This window comes from Rhincodon typus, chromosome 3 (assembly GCF_021869965.1).
Source record: "Rhincodon typus isolate 14 chromosome 3, sRhiTyp1.1, whole genome shotgun sequence".
Classification (NCBI taxonomy): Eukaryota; Metazoa; Chordata; class Chondrichthyes; order Orectolobiformes; family Rhincodontidae; genus Rhincodon; species Rhincodon typus.
The window spans coordinates 92,917,638-92,938,447 of NC_063334.1; the positions used below are offsets into that span (position 1 = coordinate 92,917,638).

At 42.5% G+C, this 20,810-nt stretch overlaps 1 protein-coding gene across 1 annotated transcript in view; it reads left to right on the plus strand.

Annotated features, from left to right (window-relative positions):
• Positions 1-20,810, plus strand: part of LOC109930681 (xanthine dehydrogenase-like) — a 95,383-nt gene that overhangs the window by 3,731 nt on the left and 70,842 nt on the right. The window contains exons 3-5 of the mRNA XM_048593777.1: positions 9,536-9,752; positions 14,851-15,068; positions 19,928-20,095. Of these exons, the coding sequence (XP_048449734.1) occupies positions 9,536-9,752; positions 14,851-15,068; positions 19,928-20,095 (603 nt within the window). The remainder of the gene's footprint in view (positions 1-9,535; positions 9,753-14,850; positions 15,069-19,927; positions 20,096-20,810) is intronic.

Here is a 20,810-nt window from a genome sequence, read left to right on the forward strand (position 1 = left end):
TGCTCCTCTGATGCTGCTTGGCCTGCTGTGTTCATCCAGCTCTACACAGTGTTAACTCAGATTCTCCAGCATCGGCAGTTCCTACTATCTCTATAGTTTCCTGTCTTCTGCCTCCCTCCCTTCTTAGACAAGGGTGTTACATTCACCATTTTCCAGTCCTTTGGGACCCTTCTTGCCTCTCGTGATTCCTGAAAAATCACCACTAATACCTCTACATTCTCAGCAGCTACCTCCTACAGAGCTATAGGAAGGATATTATTAAATTCCGTTCAGAAAAGATTTACCAGGATGTTGCTGGGAATGGAGGGTGTGAGTTATAAAAATAGGTTGAATAGGCTGGGACTTTTTCACTGGAGTGTAGTAGATTGAGGGATGACCTTACAGAGGTTTACAAAATCATGAGGGGCATAGATAAGGTGAATAGATAAGGTGTTTTCCCTAGGGTGGGGGAATTAAAAACTAGGGGACATATTTTGAAGGTGAGAGGAGAAAGTTTTAAAAAGGACATGAGGGCAACATTTTTACTCACAGAGTGGTTTGTGTGTAGAATGAACTGCCAGAGAAAGTGATGGATGCAGGTACAGTTACAACATTTAAAAGACATTCGGATAAGTACATGAATAGGAAAGGTTTGGAGGGATATGGGCCAAATGCAGGCAAGTGGGACTAGTTTAGTTTCGGAACATGGTCAGCATAGACTAGTTGGACTAAAGGATCTATTTCCATGCTGTATGACTCTATGATTATAACTCTGGGGTGTAGTCCATCTGGTCCAGGTGATTTATTCATCTTCAGACCTTTCAGCTTCCCCAGTACCGCCTTCTTCATGAAGACCACTACACTCACCTCTGCCCTCTGATTCTCTTGAAGTTCTTGTATGCAGCTGGTGTCTTATACTATGAAGACACGTGTAAGGTACCTATTCAATTCATCTGCCATATCTTTGTTCCCCATAACTATTTCTCCAGCCTTATTTTTCAGCAGTCCAATGTCCACTATTGCCTCATCTTTCAGATATTTAAAAAAAACTCTTGCAAACTTCTTTAATATTACTAGCTAACTCACTCTCCTATTTCATCTTCTCCCCCCACCCTTCCCCCCGTTGCTTTTTAAATTATCCCTACTTGTTTATAAAGTCTTCCCAATCCTCTGGCTTCCCACTAACCCTCATTGCATTGTACACTTCTTATTTTGCTTTTATGCTGTCCTTGACTTCTGTCTTCAGCCACAGTTGCCTTGCCCTCCCCTTAGTATGCTTCTTATTCCTTAGGTTAATTCTGCTGTACCTTCCAAATTATCCCCAGATATTCCTGCCATTGCTGCTCCACCATCTTCCCTGCTCGGCTTCACTTCCAATCAAATCTGGCCTGCTCCTCCCTCATTATCTTTTCTGAATTGAAATACTGCTACATCTGATTCAGTCTTCTCCCTCTCAAATTGCAGGTGAATTCTATCACACTATGGGCACTGCCCCCTAGGCGTTCCTTCACTTTAAACTCCCTAATCAAGTCAGCCTCATGACACATCACCAAATCCAGAATCACCTGTCCTTGAGTGGGCTCTACCGCAAGCTGTTTCAAAAGATCATGTCGTAGACATTCCACATATTCCTTTTTTTGAGATCCACTACCAGCCTGATTTTCCCAGCTCACTTTCAAATTGAAGTTCCCCATTATTATTGTAAGGGTATCTTTCTGACACACCTTTTCTATCTCCTGGTTTATTTTCTACCCACCCCCCAACATTCCGACTACTGCTGGAAGGCCTGTACATAACTCCCATCAGGGTCTTTTTCTCCACTGTCATTCCTCATACAGATTCTACACCTTCCAACTCTGTGTCTCTTTTGGATAAAGCTTCAGGTTTTTCCATGGCAGACACATTACTTTTTAAAGAAAATCATTCTTTGAATGTGGGAACTGCTAGAAATGCCACCCTTGTTGCCACAGTATAATGTTGGTGATAAGGGTTTTGCTGCCCTACTGGAGAACTGGCAGGAGCGTTGAGTCACTCAGTTGGGGTGGCTCTGCAGGAATGAAATACTTATCTGAACTTTACTGACTAACACTACTCCAGGAATTAGGAACCCAGAGGTGGAAATCTTGCCTGCTGAGAGGTGTTGGACAGTCAGAGTCAAGTGACTTTCTTGATCCACTAGCGACACCAGGAGGAATGGCTGCTGCCAACAGTGTACCTATCACTGACCTTGGATCAATAAGGGACACAACGTAAAGGCTGAATGAGGACAGGATGAGGTTGTAAGGAGGGCATGTAGGCTAGCTGAAAGAAGAGACCTGAAGAAAGGACAGAGGAGGGCTGGGTTCCTCAGTCAGGCACTGAGTGCCCTTCAAACAGTGTGTGGTTGTCCATTTGGGACACCACCGCCCACTGCAGGTTATGTACTGGCAGTGACAGGATGAGGCCTTTAGGTGGACATTAATTGTTGGCCTCAATTAGTATTTGTTGTGGAAGGCTGTCCTTGTGGCTTCTACCCTCCTGACCTAATTGGGTGGAGATGGGAAGGCAGCAGGGTACTTGCGCTGCACCCTGTCATCCAATTAAAATGACCTGACTTCAAACTTTCTGGGGTGGGGTAATACATTTTCTCATAGCTCTCTCTTTGGGAGAGTGTTAGTAAACTGCCTTTTTCATCTGCAGTGGTTTGTATGATAATCTTGCTCCTAATATGCTGTCAGGTAAGGCATTCCAAGATTTTGATCTACGGAAGACTATTAAAACGTGTCAGAATGACCTGTCTCTTCAAAAATGTGTAAAACCTGCATCAGTTTATTTTTCCATTGATAGCTTACATCTCACCTGTTTCTGCTACCTCTGACCCCAAATCACTTACTTATTGATTGATTCAAGCACACTCAATGCTCTACATTGGCATCACTGAGTATGGCTTATTTCTCCTTTTCTTTAGTGACACTGAAGAAAATGCATTTCTTTAGATTTACTTTCCCCTTCACACTTTGGTGATAGGGCCACTAAACTGAATGTCGATCTGATATTTATGGTTCAGTGACATGTAACTACTGGTTAGAAAATGATTGCAGTGCTATCATTTCAACCAATGAACAGGGACCAAAGAGGCAACTGTTCATCTCATTGTTCCTATGGTGGCTCGTTAAACTTCGAAACTGTATGTCCTATATCCAAAACCAAGTCATGAATACATAAAATAAGAAGAGCAAATGGTTGTAATAGAGTCATAGAGTCATACAACATGGAAACAGACCCTTTGGTCCAACTAGGACATGCCGACCATGTTCCCAAACTAACCTAGTCCTACCTGTCTGCATTTGGTCCACATCCCTCCAAACCTTTCCTATTCATGTACTTATCCAAATGTCTTTTAAATGTTGTACCTGTACCTGCAACCACCACTCCCTCTGGCAGTTCCATCCACACATGCCACCCCCTTTAGTAGTTATTTCCTCATTGACATTCTGATGACAGGCAGCTAATTGGCAGGGTGTTTTTCATTTGGTAGTGGGATTGGATGCCAAAGGCAATACACTTATTACCAATACCATTATCCTGGAAATGATGGGGGCAAGCCCCCTCTTGAACAGCTGGGAACCCCCACACTACTGTGAGGGAAGGCACTCCAGGATAATGTCCTAGTGGTAATGAAAGAAGAACTATATAGTTCAAGTCAGTGTGTGTATGACTTGAAGAGGAACTTGCAGTTCGTGGTGTTGCCGTGAGTCTGCTGCCCTGCCCTTAGGCGATAAAACCGACAGGTTTGGCAGATGCTGATCTAGGAATCTTGAGCAGTGCATCTTACAACAAGCTGCTCCTGCTGTGTATTGTTGGTGGAGGGAGTGAATGTTTGATGGTTGAGATGCCAATCAAGCAAGTTAGTTTACTCTGGATGGTGCTGAGCTTCTAGATATTGTTGTAACCGTACTCATCCAAGCAGTGGAGATTCATCTATCATACTTCTGACTTTAAACTAAATAATTCAATTGAATGGAAAATTATGAAAAATGTTAAAGGGGGAGGCCTCTGTAGGGGTTATTAAAGTTTCCAGCACAAGGATAACAGCGGATGCAGATGCAGTTATAAACTGGGATGAAAAGCAGCACAGCTAATATCCCTGATGGTACATGATCTGACGCCTTTGAAGATGATGGGATTTTGCTCACATGGAGACCCCCATTGGACTCATCCTGGGGATATAAGAAGAAACAGAATTCTTCTGCTTGATAAGGTCTGAAATCAGGAATGTAACAATCATAACTATCTTCAAGAGGGAGATAGCTCATGCTGTCAAAATAATTGAGTTACTTCCCTTTTGTCTGCCATAGGGAAAATGATGGCATGCATTCCCCAGAATCACTTATTCCCTGTGGCTGAGGAAGTATTGCCAGAGACACAGTATGACAACAGTTCGTCGAGAGGAACTGCTGATTTGGGCAGGCAAATCAAAATGAAATATTGAGGAAAAAACCAAAAGCTCTTAACTGTATTCATCAATCAGATCAAAGCATCCGAGGCCAGGATTCCTGTAGCGAGTAACTCACTACCTGAGTCCACAAAACCTGTCCACATCTACAAGGCACAAGTCAGGAATGTGATGGAATACTGCCCTCTTGCCCAGATGGCTGCAGCTCCAACAATACTCAAGAAGTTTGAAACCCTCCACCACTGATGCTGAGCCAAAGATACCCACATCCTATGAATGAATTTACAAAAAATGTAAGACACAAGTCCCTGTGGTGCTCCCCTGAGATTTGGATGGCCAAGAAACAGTATCACAATCTCTATAGTGTTGTGATGGTATGAATGCAATTAGTTTGTGTGGGAGATTTAAAATAGATGCCTTGCAGGTATTAAATATTATCTCGATAGAAAACTCTTTAACCTCAAAACTGAACGGATGACCAAAGACATATTTAACCTACAGTATATGGATAACTGTAGTGTTGTTGTCCACTCTGCATTATATTTGCAAGCCACGTTTGATCTCTTCAATTCTGCATATCTGCCTGTCCTTGAAAGCTGCCAAAGCAAAGTTCATATCTATCCAGAATGAGTCAGTCAAATATTCCATCTCTCATCTTCAGAATTGAGGACAGCCTCTGTCATGTTGTGTGGCATTGCCTCGTGCTAAATGGGAATGATTTTAAACAGATCTAGCAGCTCAAAAATTGGGCAGCGGGCCATCAGTAGCAGCAGAATTGTATCCAACCGTAATCTATAACCTCATGATTTCTCACTCTACCATCATTAACAAGCCAAAGGTCAGTTCTGTTTTAGTGAAGAGTACAGGAGAGCATGCTAAGAGCAGCACTAGGCATATCTACAAATGAACAGCAACATGTACTGCTGTGCCAAACAGCTAATGTAGCATGTAATTGTAGGCAGGAGTAAGTTATGACACAAGCAATGGACAGGTCTGAGATCTGCAGCTCTACCACATGCAACTATGAATGGCAATAGACAATTAAACAACTAACAGGCGGAAGAGGCTCCACAAATATCTCCATCCTCAATGATGAGGAGGCCAGCACATCCATGCAGAAGACAAGGCTGAGTATTTGCATCCACCTTCAGCCAGAAGTGCTGAGTGAGCGATTCATTTTGGTCTCCTCCAGCATTGTATTGCAGTTACCAGTTTTCAGCCAATTTGCTTCATTCCCTGTGATACCAAGAAATGGTAGAATGTATACTGCAAGGATTTTGATCCCTGACCACATTGTGGCAACAGTAATGAAGATTTTTGCTCCAGGGCTCACCGCACCCCTAGCCAACCTGCTCCAGTACAGTGTCAATGTGAAGACATCCCTGGTAGCAGTGATCTATAATTTGTTTGAATTTTACAGTCAATTGGAGATAGAGGGTCTGAGACTATTATTTTACATGAAAATAAGGAGAATTCTGAGAGCATAAAAGCAGTGCTGGCTAAAGTGAACTGGCAAATTAGGTAAAAAAAATCAATGCAGATGTCGCGGCAAATGTTTAAGGGGATATTTCAGAATACACAGAATAGATATATTAAAACAGCAAGGAAGAATGTTAATGGATGGACCTACCATCTGTCTTTGGCTAGTATCAGGCTAAAAGAAAAAGTCCAAAGACAAGTGGCAGGTCAAAAAATTTGATAGAATATAAAAAACAGCTAAGAATAAAAAGAAAGGAATTAAAGAAACCTAGTCAGAAATATAGAAACAGATTGTAGGAGTCTATATAAATATTTCAAGAGGAGTGAAAAAAATGTCCTTTGTTTCTATAGAAAGATACTGGAGAATCATTAATAGAAAATTGAATTGAACAGATATCTTGCGTTGGTCTTCACTATAATGGACAAAAATAACATCCTAGAAGCAGCAATGAAGCAGGAAGTGGAAGGGAGGGAGGAACTTCGTTAAACATAATCACCAGAGAAGTACTCATTAAATTATTGGAGCTATGGACTAACAAGTGGCTGGGCCCTGATGGGGTTCATCCTAGGCTCTTAAAAGAAGTGGCTAGTAAGATAGTTGATACTTTGGGTTTAATTTTTCTAAGCTCCCTTGATTCGCAGACAGTCTCATTAGATTAGAAGACAGCAAATGTAACTCCTTCATTAAAAAAGGGAAGGAGACAGAGAGTAGGAAACTACAGGTCAGTTAACTTAACATTTTCCCTATAACAGATGTTGGAAGTTCCAATTAAAGAAAGTATAATAGGGCACTTGGATAAATTCATGATAATCAGGCAGAGTCAAAGTGGCTTTGCAACGGTGATTAATCTATTGGAATTCTTTGAGGAGGTAGCACACATGCTCTTGATAAAGGGGAATTGGTTGATGTACTGAACTTAGATTTCCAGAATGCTCTTGATAAGATGCTCTATCGGAGGCTGTTGTGGAAAATAAGACCTCTTTGTGTAGGGGATTACATATTGGCGTGATAAATATTCACTGGCTAACAGAAAGCAGAGAGTAGGCATAAATGGGCCTTTTCCAGATTGGCAGGATGCAAAGAGTGGTAGGCCACAAAGTTTGATGCTCGGACCTTCACTTTTCACAGTTGATATAAATGACTTAGATAAAGGGATGAGCAATATAGTTCCTAAATTTGCTGATGGTACAAAGAAAGGTAGGAAAGTAAGTTGTGAAGAGGACACAGAGGCTAAAAAAAGGCACATCAGTTAAGTGAATGAATAAAGATACGGCAAATGGAGTATAATAGGTGCATGTGGAATTATACATCTTGGTAGGAAGAATAAAAAGAAAGCATATTGTCTAACTGGTGAGAAAATGCAGAGCTCTAGGATGCAGATGGATCTGAGTGTCTAAGTTAATGAGTTGCAAAAGGTTTGTGTGCAAGTGCAGCAAATAATTAGTGAAGCTTATAGAATTTTATATATTACAAAGCTAATTGAATATAACAATACGGAGGTAATATTTCAGCTGGACAGTATTTGACAGACCTTGCCATCAAAGCATGATTCGGACTCCAGGAGCCTCAACAAAACTACAGTAATTGAGAATGGGGGAAAACCATCCACAATTAGAATCATGCACAATGGAAGGTGCTTCTTGTTGGAGACCATTTCCTTCAGTTGCAGGTGAGCACTGCAGGTGTTCCACAGAATAATATCCCAGACCTAACCACTTTTAGCTGCTTCATCATGAATGTTTGCTTCATCCTAAGATCAGATGTTCGCTGATAATTGCACAATGTTCAGCACTATTCGCACCTCCTCAGATACTGAAGCAGTCCATGTCCAAATGGAGTAAGACCTGAGCAATATCCAGACTTGGTTGAGAAGAGGCAAGTAACTTGCATGTAACATGGACCAGACCAAACCCCTTCAAATATATTAAGAAGACAGCTTAAACCCCAACTTCTCTTATTTTTAAAGGCAAGTATAAGGCGTTATGTTCTGGATGCAATATGCTTGGTCAAACTACCAGGCTCGAAGCAAAACGTACTTGATTCTTAGACGACAGTTAAAATACAAACAAAAGAAAGAAGTATTGGAATACCTTAATTCTATTGGGAAAATACTAACCATTTGTTTCAATATAGTAACATCCCATACATACACCCTTGGCAAAGGTAAATTCTGTAAAAGAGATTGTCTATGTGCATTTCTCCAGTCCAGGAGGAAAGAACATCAACAGAAAACTCTGGGATAGCAAGAAGTGCAGATGCTGGAGTCAGAGTCAATGCAGTATGGAGCTGGAGGAACACATCAGGTCACGCAGCATCAGAGGAGCAGAAAAAGAAGATGTTTCAGGTTTACACCCTTCATCAGGACACAGAGAAAACTCTGTGTGTGTGAAAGAGAGGGAGAGAACTCAAACACTTTGCTGTAGCAGGGAGACATGTATAGCAGCTTCCAAGCCCCAACAACAATTGAAAGTTAAAACTAAAATCCTAGTTCTGTGGGAGCTTGACCCCACCCATTCAGGCTGCTTTTGTTGTTCCAACTTTTTAAAAAAACAAGGCCTCGCAAACTGTTTATTTTATTGGCTTGGCACTCTGTCTCAACTCTTCATAAAAAATACTTGGACAAAATACACCTCTTAAAGCCATGGTATCGTCACATGTGCCACACAAGTACAAATAATAGCCATTTCCACTAAGACAGAATCTAACCAACTACTGTTAATGTTCAATGGCATTAACATCTCTGAATCTCTCATTATCAATATCCTGGGGGTTGCAATCGAGTAAAAACTGAACTGGACCAACCATATAAATACTGTGGTTACAAGAGCCAGTTAGGGGCTAGAAATTCTGCACTAAGTAACTCACCTCCTGTATCTCTAATTCCTATCCATCATCTACAAGGCAGAAATCAGGAGTGTGATTGAATATTGTCCACTTCCCTGAATGAATGCAGCTCCAAAAATGCTCAAAAGCTTGATGCCATACAGAACAAAGCAACTTGCGGGATTGGTACTCTACCCATCATCTTCGAAATTGACGCCCTACACCACCGACACACATCGACTGCAGTAACTCACCAGCACTCCTTTAATAGAACTGTCGAAACTCACAATCTCTACCACCTAGTAGATGCATGGAGGCACCACCACCTACAAGTTTTTCTCCAAACCATGCACTATCGTGACTTGGAAATGTACTGCCTTTCTTTCACTGTCAGTATAAACTTCCTTATCGTAAGTATAGCTATAACTCAAGGGCTTCAGCAGTTCAAGAAAGCAGTTCACCACCATTTTCTCAGGGTAAATTGTGTTGGACTGGCCAGCGATGCCCACAATCCATGAAGAAATAAACATAGTGTTAAAAAGTGGTAAAAGTTACATGACAAATTAATCTGTTTTAATAGGTTCTGGTTGATTAACAATAGCATTGCTAGCAAATCCTGTTCTCAAATTGTATTGTGACACCATAAAAAGTAATAGGAGAGTAAGCGGGCATATTTTTTGCTCTAATGAATTGTAGCAATTTGAATAGCATGATCCATATTTTAATGGACTTACTTTGCAGTTTTTAACATTTTCAGATATTGATCAGCTTATTATATTCAGAGATGTTTCTAATTTATGTTCAATTCTTGTCCAAAGGATTTGATGGGCTGTCCCAAGGTAAAGAGACCTTGTGTTCGGAGCTCCTTGAGTGACATTGCATCTTCCACTCGTCCAGCAGAGGGCACCACCAGCATGCTTTTCTCAAAGGATAGTCGCAAATGGTATCAGCCCACTGAACTACCTCAGCTCTATCAATTAATGCAGGAGCACTCACATGAAGCTGTCAAACTTGTAAATGGAGATACTGCAAAAGGTACTGAAAATGAAGGAAATTGTATAAATTGTGAAATTGATTGCAAAGATCTGTCTGTTTTTCAGAAACTTGATACTGTTTTCCACATAAGCAGAGAGCCATGTGAATAATGCATTTCAGATGTAATATCAGCAAGTGCTTTTTTTATCAACTGTACAAATATTTTTCACAAAATGGTTAACATTTTCTCTGCTGAATAGGAAATGGCGATTCAGCCCTACTAAGTACAATGGTTGCTGTCAGAGACTTTATCCAACTTGTTCATAACCTGAGATAGCATGAACTGCAGATGCTGGAGAATCTGAGATAACAAGGTATAGAGCTGGATGAACACAGCAGGCCAAGCAGCATCAGAGGAGCAGGAAAGCTGACGTTTCGGGTCTAGACCCTTCTCCATCCCAGGCGCCAAGAAGACCTTCCACATCAAGCAGATGTTCACCTGCACATCTGCTAATGTATACTGTAGGTATAATGTATCCGCTGTTCCAGATGTGGCCTCCTCTACATTGGGGAAACCAAGCGGAGGCTTGGGGACCGCTTTGCGGAACACCTACGCTCGGTTCGCAACAAACAACTGCACCTCCCAGTCGCAAACCATTTCAACTCCCCCTCCCATTCCTCAGACGACATGTCCATCCTGGGCCTCCTGCAGTGCCACAACAATGCCACCTGAAGGTTGCAGGAACAGTATCTCATATTTCGCTTGGGAACCCTGCAGCCCAATGGTGTCAATGTGGACTTCACAAGCTTCAAAATCTCCCCTCCCCCTCCGCATCCTAAAACCAGCCCAGCTTGTCCCTGCCTCCCTAACCTGTCCTTTCTCTCTCCTATCCCCTCCTCCCACCTCAAGCCCCACCCCCATCTCCTACCGACCAACCTCATCCCGCCCCCTTGACCCGTCCGTCCTCCCTGGACTGACCTATCCCCTCCCTAACTCCCCACCTACACTCACCTTTACTGGCTCCACCCCCGCCTATTTGACCTGTCTGTCGCCTCTCCACCTATCTTCTCCTTTATCCATCTTCTATCTGCCTCCCCCTCTCTCCCTATTTATTTCAGAATCCCCTTCTCCTCCCTCATTTCTGAAGAAGGGTCTAGACCCGAAACATCAGCTTTCCTGCTGTTCTGATGCTGCTTGGCCTGCTGTGTTCATCCTGCTCTACACCTTGTTATCTCTTTTTCATAACCTGAGGGGGTTTTGCCGTTTATGCCACGACTACTCCCTGATTCTCTAGGATAATTTGACAAAGCTTCAGGATATGAATCCAGCACCATTATCACCACAGTATAAATTTGACCAGTAGATTTATCTTGTGCTTAAATTATTACTGATCGAAATATGAGAGTGAGAGATGCTTAGCCTGTGAGTTAACTTATGGCAGTTTGTTTAACCAGTTTTCTTTCTAAAACTATGGAAGGTTTAATTGGAAAAGCATGCCAGTCTTCTTATATCACAACTGTCCTTCTTGATGCCTTCCTGACACAGTGGGCAGAATTTAGATCCGAGAATGGGAGCTCCCTCCAAAGTGGTTGAAGAGGCATAAGGACTCTCGTGTCACTTGTGTCCAGCACAACGACATTTTTTTTTTTACATGCAGTTGGATGTTTATCAGCCCAGCATCAAAAGCATAGGAGATTGGAAATCCGAACTCTGAGATCTCTTGCTGTCTATGGCCAGCACTGTGACCGTTTTCTTACTGTCAGTAACGCTTGGAGACCTTCAACAGGAATTATCGCATCATGACTGAATACATCTGAGGCAGATCAGATGGGGAGGTTGACAGGAGCGAGGAGGAGATTGGAGGGACCAAATGTAAGGACATGTGTTGGAGGGAGGTGGTGACATCCAGTGGCAAATTACCTACCCCTTACCATATCCTGGCACAGAGTGTCCAAGAGGGACACCCCCATCGCTCCACAGGTAAGCACAGTGGACCTCTCCAAAACCCGTTAAATCCCAGGTTCATTCTTAATTCCCACTGGCTTCCAAGATAATTGCCTCAGAGTGGCTCTTTCAACTTTATTGACATCTTGCCGCCAGCAGTTGGTGAGAGTATCGGACCCTTCCTGGGTCCCCACCCCCAGTAAATTAGAATCAGTTTTCTCAAGGCCAGGTAACTGTCACGAGTATGACATTCAGTTTTCCTCGCTCCTTTCATCATCATGCTCAATCAACCCACTGAATTAAATCTCAGCCATTGTGGGTGAAATAGAGCAAAGTACGTTCAGTTCATCTGATCTCAAAACTCCGAGACCTTGGTCTCGGCTCCACCCTCTGCAAATGGATCCTCAGCTTTCTGACCCACAGACCACAATCTGTGAGGATGGGTAACTGCACCTCCTCCACAATAACACTCAACATTGGAGCACCCCCAGGGATGTGTCCTCAGCCCCCTATTGTACTCCCTGTACACCCACGGCTGTGTTGCCAAATTCCGAATGAACACCTTCTACAAGCTAACAACAACACCGTACTGGGGCAGATATCTAATGACGACGGGTCAAAATACGGAAGGGAGAAAGAGGGCTTGGTGAGGTGGTGCAATGAAAACAATCTGTTTCTTAACGTCAGTAAAACTAAGGAACTGATCATCGACTTCAGAAAGAAAGAAGGAGAACATGCCCACATCAACATCAACGGAACTGAGGTTGAGAGGGTGAAGATCATCAAGTTCCTTGGAGTGATGATAACCGATGACCTGTCTTGGGCTTCGCACATAAATGCAACAGCCATGAAGGTACAACAATGCCTCTTCTTCCTCAGGCAGCTCAGGAAATTTGGCATGTTCATAAGGTCCCTCACCAACTTCTACAGATGCACAACTGAAAGTGTACTGTCCAGATGCATAATGGCCTGGTATGTCAACTGCTCTGCCCAGGACCATAAGAAACTACAGAAGGTGGTGTGCACAGCCCAGACCATCACGGAAGCCAACCTTCCATCCGTGGACTGTATTTATATGGCTCGCTGCTGCTGAAAGGTGGCCAATTTCATCAAAGACCCATCACACCCTGGTAATGACCTCCTACGACGTCTTCTGTCAGGCAATAGATACAGAAGCCTGAACACATGAACGAACAGGTTCAGGAACAGCTTCTTTCCAGCCATGATCAGACTGTTGAATGGACTCTAGCCTCAAATAATGTAACCTGTGATGTAACCTGTACGCCTCTAAATCTTTTTGATCTGTACATCCTTTGCTTGCTGTGATCTGCCTGTGCTGCTTGTAAACAACTCTTTTCACTGTATTTCGGTGCACGTGACAACAAAATCAATCAATCAATATTTTCCCAATGTCATTTACTTTTTACCAGTTCTGAATTGTTTTGTTTCCTTTGACTACTTTCAGCAAATATCTTCTACTGTGGTTTTTCTATGACAGGGTTTTAGGAATACACGGAATTGTGGGCACTGTTGTCACTATATTGATTGGTACAAATCGTTTGGAAACACAAACCGTTTGTGTGAGACGCAGGCAGTAGAGATGAAATAAACAGGAAAGAAACTCGCATAACTTTGCAAATTTTAAGGTCAAGAAGTGCAAGCAAAGCAACATTATCAGATATCAATTTCAGTGCCAACAATGCGGACGTTTTTTTTTGCTGAATGTGAGATGGAAGTCAGGCATAGACAAAGCCAAAGTCGAAACAAACAAATTTGTTCAGGAGTTTGGTCCTAACTGGCTTGTGGCTCCTATCACAAGAGACAAATAATGTAAACACTTCCTGTCTTCATTTAACAATAGAATCGTTGGCATGTATTGTCTAAAATAAGGCCCATTTTTGAGCCTGATGTTTGTAAAAGGTAAACTTTTATTCTGACCTTGCTAATGTACCCACAATCAAGGTGAAGGTGTCTTTGACATTTTGATATATTAGTGGCAGGTCGTCATGAGGATACATCTTAGAGCTGGAAGCAAGTGTGGTATGTAATCAAATTCACTAGATTGGAGAGGGCACAAAGTGCTGAAGGGAATGGTTTCTCCCAGGCCATGCCCCACTTTGATATCAGCTACATCAACAGTGTTCCATGGAAACTGACATGGAATGCTTTAACTGACCTAATTCAGAGATTTGTCAGTGTCTATAGTCCCATTCTGTTTGGTAGGGGGGAGGCTGGTGCTGATGTACAAGAAGACGGAAAGGTTTTTAGTCCTTCTGTGATGATGCTATGGCTTTAAGAGACGTATTTTATCCTGGTTTCTTTCAGAGAGAGATTGGAGGACAGGTACGGAGCAGTCTATGAGAAGGTAAACAACTTATGAAGCCATGAGCGGTTTTTTTTGAAAGTTAAAACAATAGAAGCAGCCTGAATGGGTGGGGTCAAGCTCCAACACACAGAATCAGGGATTTTAGGTTTTTCAGCAGCAGTTGCTATTGGGGCCTTGAAGAGGTAGAAGATATTTTTCTCTCTCTCCATAACAGCCAAAGATGGGGTTTGTCTTCTTAGGCTGCTGGATTGCATGTGAGACAAAATCTGTTTTCTGAATTTGCCTTTCTGCCAAGGGTGTATTAATTGGGAATGTTACTATATTACAACAGTTAATTAGTAATAGTTACTGTATCTATTATTCTGTTACATTTTCCAATAGAGTTAAGTTATTCCAAGTTGTCTTTTACTCCCTACCTGCACTTACCTATCACCATCCCACCTCCCTTCCCCAGCCCCACCCCTCCTTTCTCTATTTATTTCCAAGCTCCCTACCCCCTCCCCATTTCTGAAAAACATTCCAGACCTGAAATGTCAGCTTTCCTGCTCCTCTGATGCTTCCTGGCCTGCTGTGTTCATCCAGCTCCACACTGTGTTATCTCTGACTCCAGCATCGGTGGTTCTTGATATCTTTGATAGTATTTGAGTAGTGTTTTGCTTAACATTGAGTAGTTTGACCAATTGAATTGCATCTGAAACACAGCACCTGACATTTACCTTTAAAATAAGAAAAAAATTAGGGCCTAGGCTACCTTTGTAATATATTTTGAGGGTGCCTAGTCTGGTCCATAACACTTCTGTATTTTAACGATATCTCACCTTCGAAAGTACAAGCAATTCCAAAGAGTTAAAAACAAATAAATCCTCTGATTAATAATCTTCCCACAGGAGTTTACAAGAAAGATGGACCTTATCAAGTTCTCATTGATGTGAAAGGAATCCCTGATCTTTACGAGGTTACTATGGGACCTAATGGCTTAAAGGTGTTTTCCAATGTTACCCTGAGTTCACTCATCAACTGCCTGAAACAGTATTCTGTCCAATCACCATCCTACAACATTATAGCTCGTCATTTGCTCAAGGTTGCAAATTGGCCTGTGCGAAACGTAAGTTTATTGCTGTTTTAGTTTTGTGAAAACATCTGTAGTTTCTGCAAGACATGTTGTTGGTTTATTAATTGTCATCAATAAACTGCAGCTGTCACAGACAATCCATTATTAGACAATTCGCTAACCTTTTATTCTACTTTCAGGTGAGAAAAGGGGACAATGATAACTTGATTTTTCTGACCTATCGAACTGACCTTCATGGCCTGTACTACATGTTATCTCTGCCTGGGCTGTTACAGCTATTTCTCTGTAGTGGTTTCTCTGTGCCTTTGTTTGCTGTTTCCTCATCTTCCTCATGTCACCCAGTTGTGCTGTTTTGTATTTCTCCCCTCCCTGATGTCTTGAACCCTCAATTCTAATCTCCTGCTCATATCTCAGACTTGACTCCAGCCAGATCAATTAATTACCATGTGTGCTACTCTCTGTACTCTTTGAAAGGCTCAATGAGGCACCAGTTGTTGCCTTGTTACGAGATACAATGCTAATTGCCCAGCCTCCATTCTCACTGGCTTTCCTGATTTAGGGGCTTAATTTCAACAACTTCCTCTCACAATTTCTGACACCTTGATGCTTCCAGTTATCAATAATGACTGGCCCCACCAGACTTTAATACAGAATGACTGTTCACTCACAAATCTGCCATCTATCGTACATGACCTAATTGTGTGTGATTGTACTTCTATCAAAGTTGACTCAGCTGTGGTTATGCATTGCTCTTTACTGAGCCCATTAAGCCTGGCTATACTACCCTAACTGCCTTACCCAAATCATTGTCGGAGTTGTGCATCCCCTGTTTTCTACTCCCACATCTTCCCCTCCTCTAAACACACCAGTTCATTTTTTTATTGAGCCAACATCCCTGCTTCCCTCCCAGATTCTCTGTGCTCCCAATATTCAGTGATTTCAATTTTTATCTCCAGTCACGTTGCTGTGTTTTTGTTTTACACAATAAACAATATCTTTTTCATGTCACGTTTACTCTGTTGTAGGAGTACAGTGAAAAACCTTTACAATATCTGCCTTCTTATGGCGACATCTCAGGTACAAGTACCTAGGTACAGTTCTCAAATACAGCGGAGGAATAGAAGCAGTTGCTTAATTACAGAGTTGAAATTAAGTTAAAAATAGGAAAATATTAAGGGGTTAACATTACAGTGTTCTAAGGTAAGTTCTAAGGTAAGGATTGTCCCCTCACACTGGGGTCCAGCCTGGACTTGCTGCCTGCACTCTGCTCCGGGGCTGCTTCCCTGTGCTGCTGTGGGGCTTCTTCCCTGTGCTGCTCCGGTCTCACAGCCCGCGCGCTGCTCCAGGCTCTCTGCCCACACGCTGCTCCGGGCTCACTGCTCACGGTGTCTGGGGCTCACAGCCCACACACTGCTCCGGGCTCACTGCTCACGGTGTCTGGGGCTCACAGCCCACACGCTGCTCCGGGCTCACTGCTCACGGTGTCTGGGCCTCACAGCCCATGCGCTGCTCCAGACTCACTGCTCACGGTGTCTGGGGTTCACAGGGCATGCCTGCACGACCCAGAGCACAAGGCCACACTCCCTGTGCTGGTTCCATTGTGGGACTCGACCCGTTCTCTCTCCGCACCGCTGCAGGACTTGGCCCACTTGCTCCGGTCCATTGTGGGACTTGACTCGCTCGCTCCACAACTCCACTCTCTGGGGGTTGGAGTGGCTTGGGGGGAAAGGGAAAGCCACAAAGAGAAGAGAAAGAAAACAGGGGAAAATGGTAAAGGGACTGGCATGCAGAGGAACTGTGACCGGAGCATCCTACTCTGCTGCCATCTTGACCACAAGTCACTGACCTCATGTCCTTCCATGGCCTGTCCTAACCGTGTTGTGAGGTGCTTCCCCTTGACTCTGCCATCTCACAGACTCCCTGGTGTTATGATATGGATTACCAAAATAACCATTTTCAACGCTGCCTCCCCCCATCCCCTTTAATCGTACTCACTTCGACGTCTAATCTGGTCAGAATTATTCCCCAAACCACTGGCATTTGCAGTCTGATTTTTACCTCCTTTTGCCAAGATACTGCTACATCAACCTTTCTGCTCAACCACTTCCTTATCTCCATCTTTGATGGTCTTGACCCAGTTAAACTCCTACATTCTGCTCAGGCCCCTTATATGGCAACAATCCTCACTTTGCCATATCCAAAGAGTACATACTTGAAGCGCATCCATCAATTGCCAGATAAATTCCGCCCTTTCATTGGAAAAGGCTTAATAAATTGCAGTCACTGGGAGTGCGTTGTATTTTTTCTCTTTATCCTCTGTGTGGTCTTTGGCATGATTGAACACAATCTTCTCTTGTTAATGTTGCTATTCTCCTGGCAGTAGCTCATGCAGGAGAGTGTTGATCACACAGGAGGTATGTGTGGGCTCTTCCAGTGGGGCACGTACAGTTACATCTGAAAGCACATTGGGTTCATGGTGTGATTCATCAATTCTTTTATACATCCTTCTTCCTATTCCCTGTTTCTTTGGTCATTCTTCACCAATGCTGACTACACCTTCACTTCTCCTTTAGATATTTATTGCAGAGAATTTTATTCTCTGCTCCCCTGATTTCCATTCAGCCTAGTACCAATTCAACAATGAACATTCTGTTCTAACATCTAACCTTCAGCCAAATGTTGTGTTCAGTGATGTTCTGTTCAGGCACTAACTTACACCCATGTAACCTCTATCATTACTGTTTCCCAGCCATGTGTGTAACACTGGTTATTTCACCTTTCTTATTAACCTGTGCAGTTATATCCAGATTTCACAATCCATAAACTTCAGCTCATCCTCTTGTACATCATTTCGTGCCCATCCACTCCCCTGGACCATGTTTGAACTTGCCCTGCTTAAAACTTCATGGCTGTCTTCCTGCAAAATCTAAACACTACACGCTCCCCTACGCCTATCCCAGAGTTTTAATTCATCTCACTATAGCCTGGAGTTTCCTAAGTAGTCGGTGGATTTTTATAGAATAGAATCACAGGGTTGTACTGAGGGAGCAAATTCAACACATTGTGCTGCTATGGCTCTCTGAAGAGCTACTTAGCTACTTCCACTCTCCTGCTTCATACCTTTTTGTTATATTTGTTTATTTTTAATTTCATGTGAGTATCCAATTCCCATTCAGAAATAACAGTTGAATTGACTAGCATTGCATTCTTAGTCACTGCACTCCGGATCCTAAACATTTGCTGCATAATAAAAAAAAAAACGATTTCCTCTTGTTGGTTCTTTTGCTCATCTTAAATTGATATGTTTCAGTTCCAGACCCTCCCACCATTGGGAATAGTCTCCCTCTTTCTGCTCTGTCTAGACCCTCAAATTTTGAACAACTCTGTCAAATCTTTTTAATTTTCTCTGCTTTAAGAAGACCAGCATCTTCAATCTATCCACATAACCGAAGTCTCTCAACCCTAGGACCATTATTCAAAATTTTTTCTGAACCACCTCCAAAGTTTGTAAGTTTTTTGCTCCCTTGAGCAGCATGGGCAATGGTGAAAAGGTTGGTAAAATACAGGAAAATTGAAAAAAGAGTCAGAATTTCAACATTGAGGTTAAATAATTCTGATTTTCTGCTTAAGGTTTAAACAGCGAGATCAGAATCTTGTTAAGAAGGGTACCGACCTGAAACATCAGCTTTCCTGCTCCTCTGATGCTGCCTGGCCTGCTGTGTTCCTCCAGCTCCACACTGTGTTATCTCTGACTCCAGCATCAGCAGTTCTTACTATGTCAGAATCTTGTTAATGATTGGCGACTACCTTATTTCATGCATTTGCACCTCATTATTAGTTCACTTCTCATTATTAGTCTGCTCACCTCATTTGTAAGCAGCTTCTAATTCTGCTTTACTTTCTTGAGAAAGTAAACAGTACCAGCTCATGGTGTGCAAGTCAAAGCAGTTACCTAGCAATGGCAACAACCAGTTGGTTGCAATTCAGGAGCAGGAAAAGTGATCAGGCCTCCCCAGTGAGTGAGTAAAAAGTGCAGAGGGCAGGAAGAGTTAGTAGTTTGAGAGGATGAAATGAGTGGGAACTGTTGACTGGGCATGATTTATACAATATTGAGTATTGTAATCTATTGTAAGATGAGTGTTTAACGGCAGAGTTAATGTGAACGCTGACCCTGAAAGTGTCTTACAGAACACAGAAGATCATTTACCTTTTCCCTTCAGTGCTGTGCATTTCACTGGGACTCTGCACTGACCTGTGTTGCTATCTGTACTCAGGCTGGTTTAGTCTGGTAGAATGGCCTCTTTTGCTGGTCAGTAGGAAGAAGCACTGATCTTTCCTCCACCACCCCATCCATTCCGGTCCCTGTTAGCAAAGCAAGGAGCTTTGTGCCTTTCTGGACCATTTCCTTTGGGTAACAGTGCAGGATCTCAGTCTGATGGGCATTTAATGGGTGCAACTGGGTTTTGAATATGGCACCAATAGCATAAATATCGTGACGTCCTGCCAGTAGTGAGCACTTCTACTTCTCCAGCTGCATGATTCTATGAGAAGGACCCTGAAGGGAACAACTGCAAGTTTAATGAGATGAAGAGTGGAAGGTTGCTCAGAAAAGCCGTCATGGACAATGGCAGACTAGATACTTTGAATCTCACACAAGTAAACACAGGAAAATTCAGCCTACTGTTTCTAAAATTGTTGCCTAGAATTCATGGTTCATGGTCAATAAGCTGTTGACCAAAATTCATCCTGGAAAGCTTAAGAAATCAATTTGATCTAGCCTTGCAATTTTGAGTCAGGCACTGAGTGGCAAGCATTGTTGGTAATGCATGTGGCCCAGGACAGTTGCTGTTATCTGAGATTTATGTGTGCAAGTTTTGTATTTTCTTTAATAGGCTGGTGGATGGGCTGGAAATTTGATGATGAAGTGGAAACACCGTGAATTTGAGTCTGATGTATTTGTAGCCTTTGAAGTTGCTGGTGCTAAAGTGACTGTTGCAGATATTGCAGAATTGAGCACTTACACCCCAGTGCAGTTTCTCAATGTCAACATGAAAGGAAAGGTATGTTTTTTGTGACCTGATTAAGGATTTTTGTAAGTTATAACTTTGGTTACTTTCCCAGTCAATTCTTAACCAAACATTTTAAAAGTTATGGATGAAGATCTTTAAATGTTGAAGTAGGTTGAAAATCTGAAGCAAATAATTATTGAAATTTAGAGCCCAAATGTTAACTCTGTTTTCTCTCCACAGATACTGCCAAATCTGCTGAGTTTCTCCAGCAATTTCATTTTCTGATTTTTTAGATCTCCAGCATTTGCAGTTCGTTGCTTTGTTTTATGTTTACAGTCTGCCTTGACATGCACTAGTTTTGGCAGCTCATTGTAAGAGCATAGGAGTAGATTTTTGGAGTCGAGTCGTTGTTGAAATGACGGTCTTGCATGAGGCAGCTGCAATAGGAATTTGCAAGCAAACTGCCTGTGATTTTACTTTAGATGCTTACAGTGAATTTTTGCCAAGGGATGGAAACAGGAGCTGGATTAATTATCAGGTTAGAAAGCCACTTCTGGAGTGAAGCTGATTGAAATTTAGAGTTTCATGTGGGTAAGCCTTTAAATGGTATTGACACAGGTTTCGTTGGAGTCACTAATTCCAGTCCAGTGGACTGGAATGGAGATGGCTCAGATGACATTTGGGATTGCTTTAAATTCCCACAGCAGCCATCACGTATTGTACTGAGGGAGCAAGCTAAAGTTTGTGCTGAAGCCTTCCACTGCAC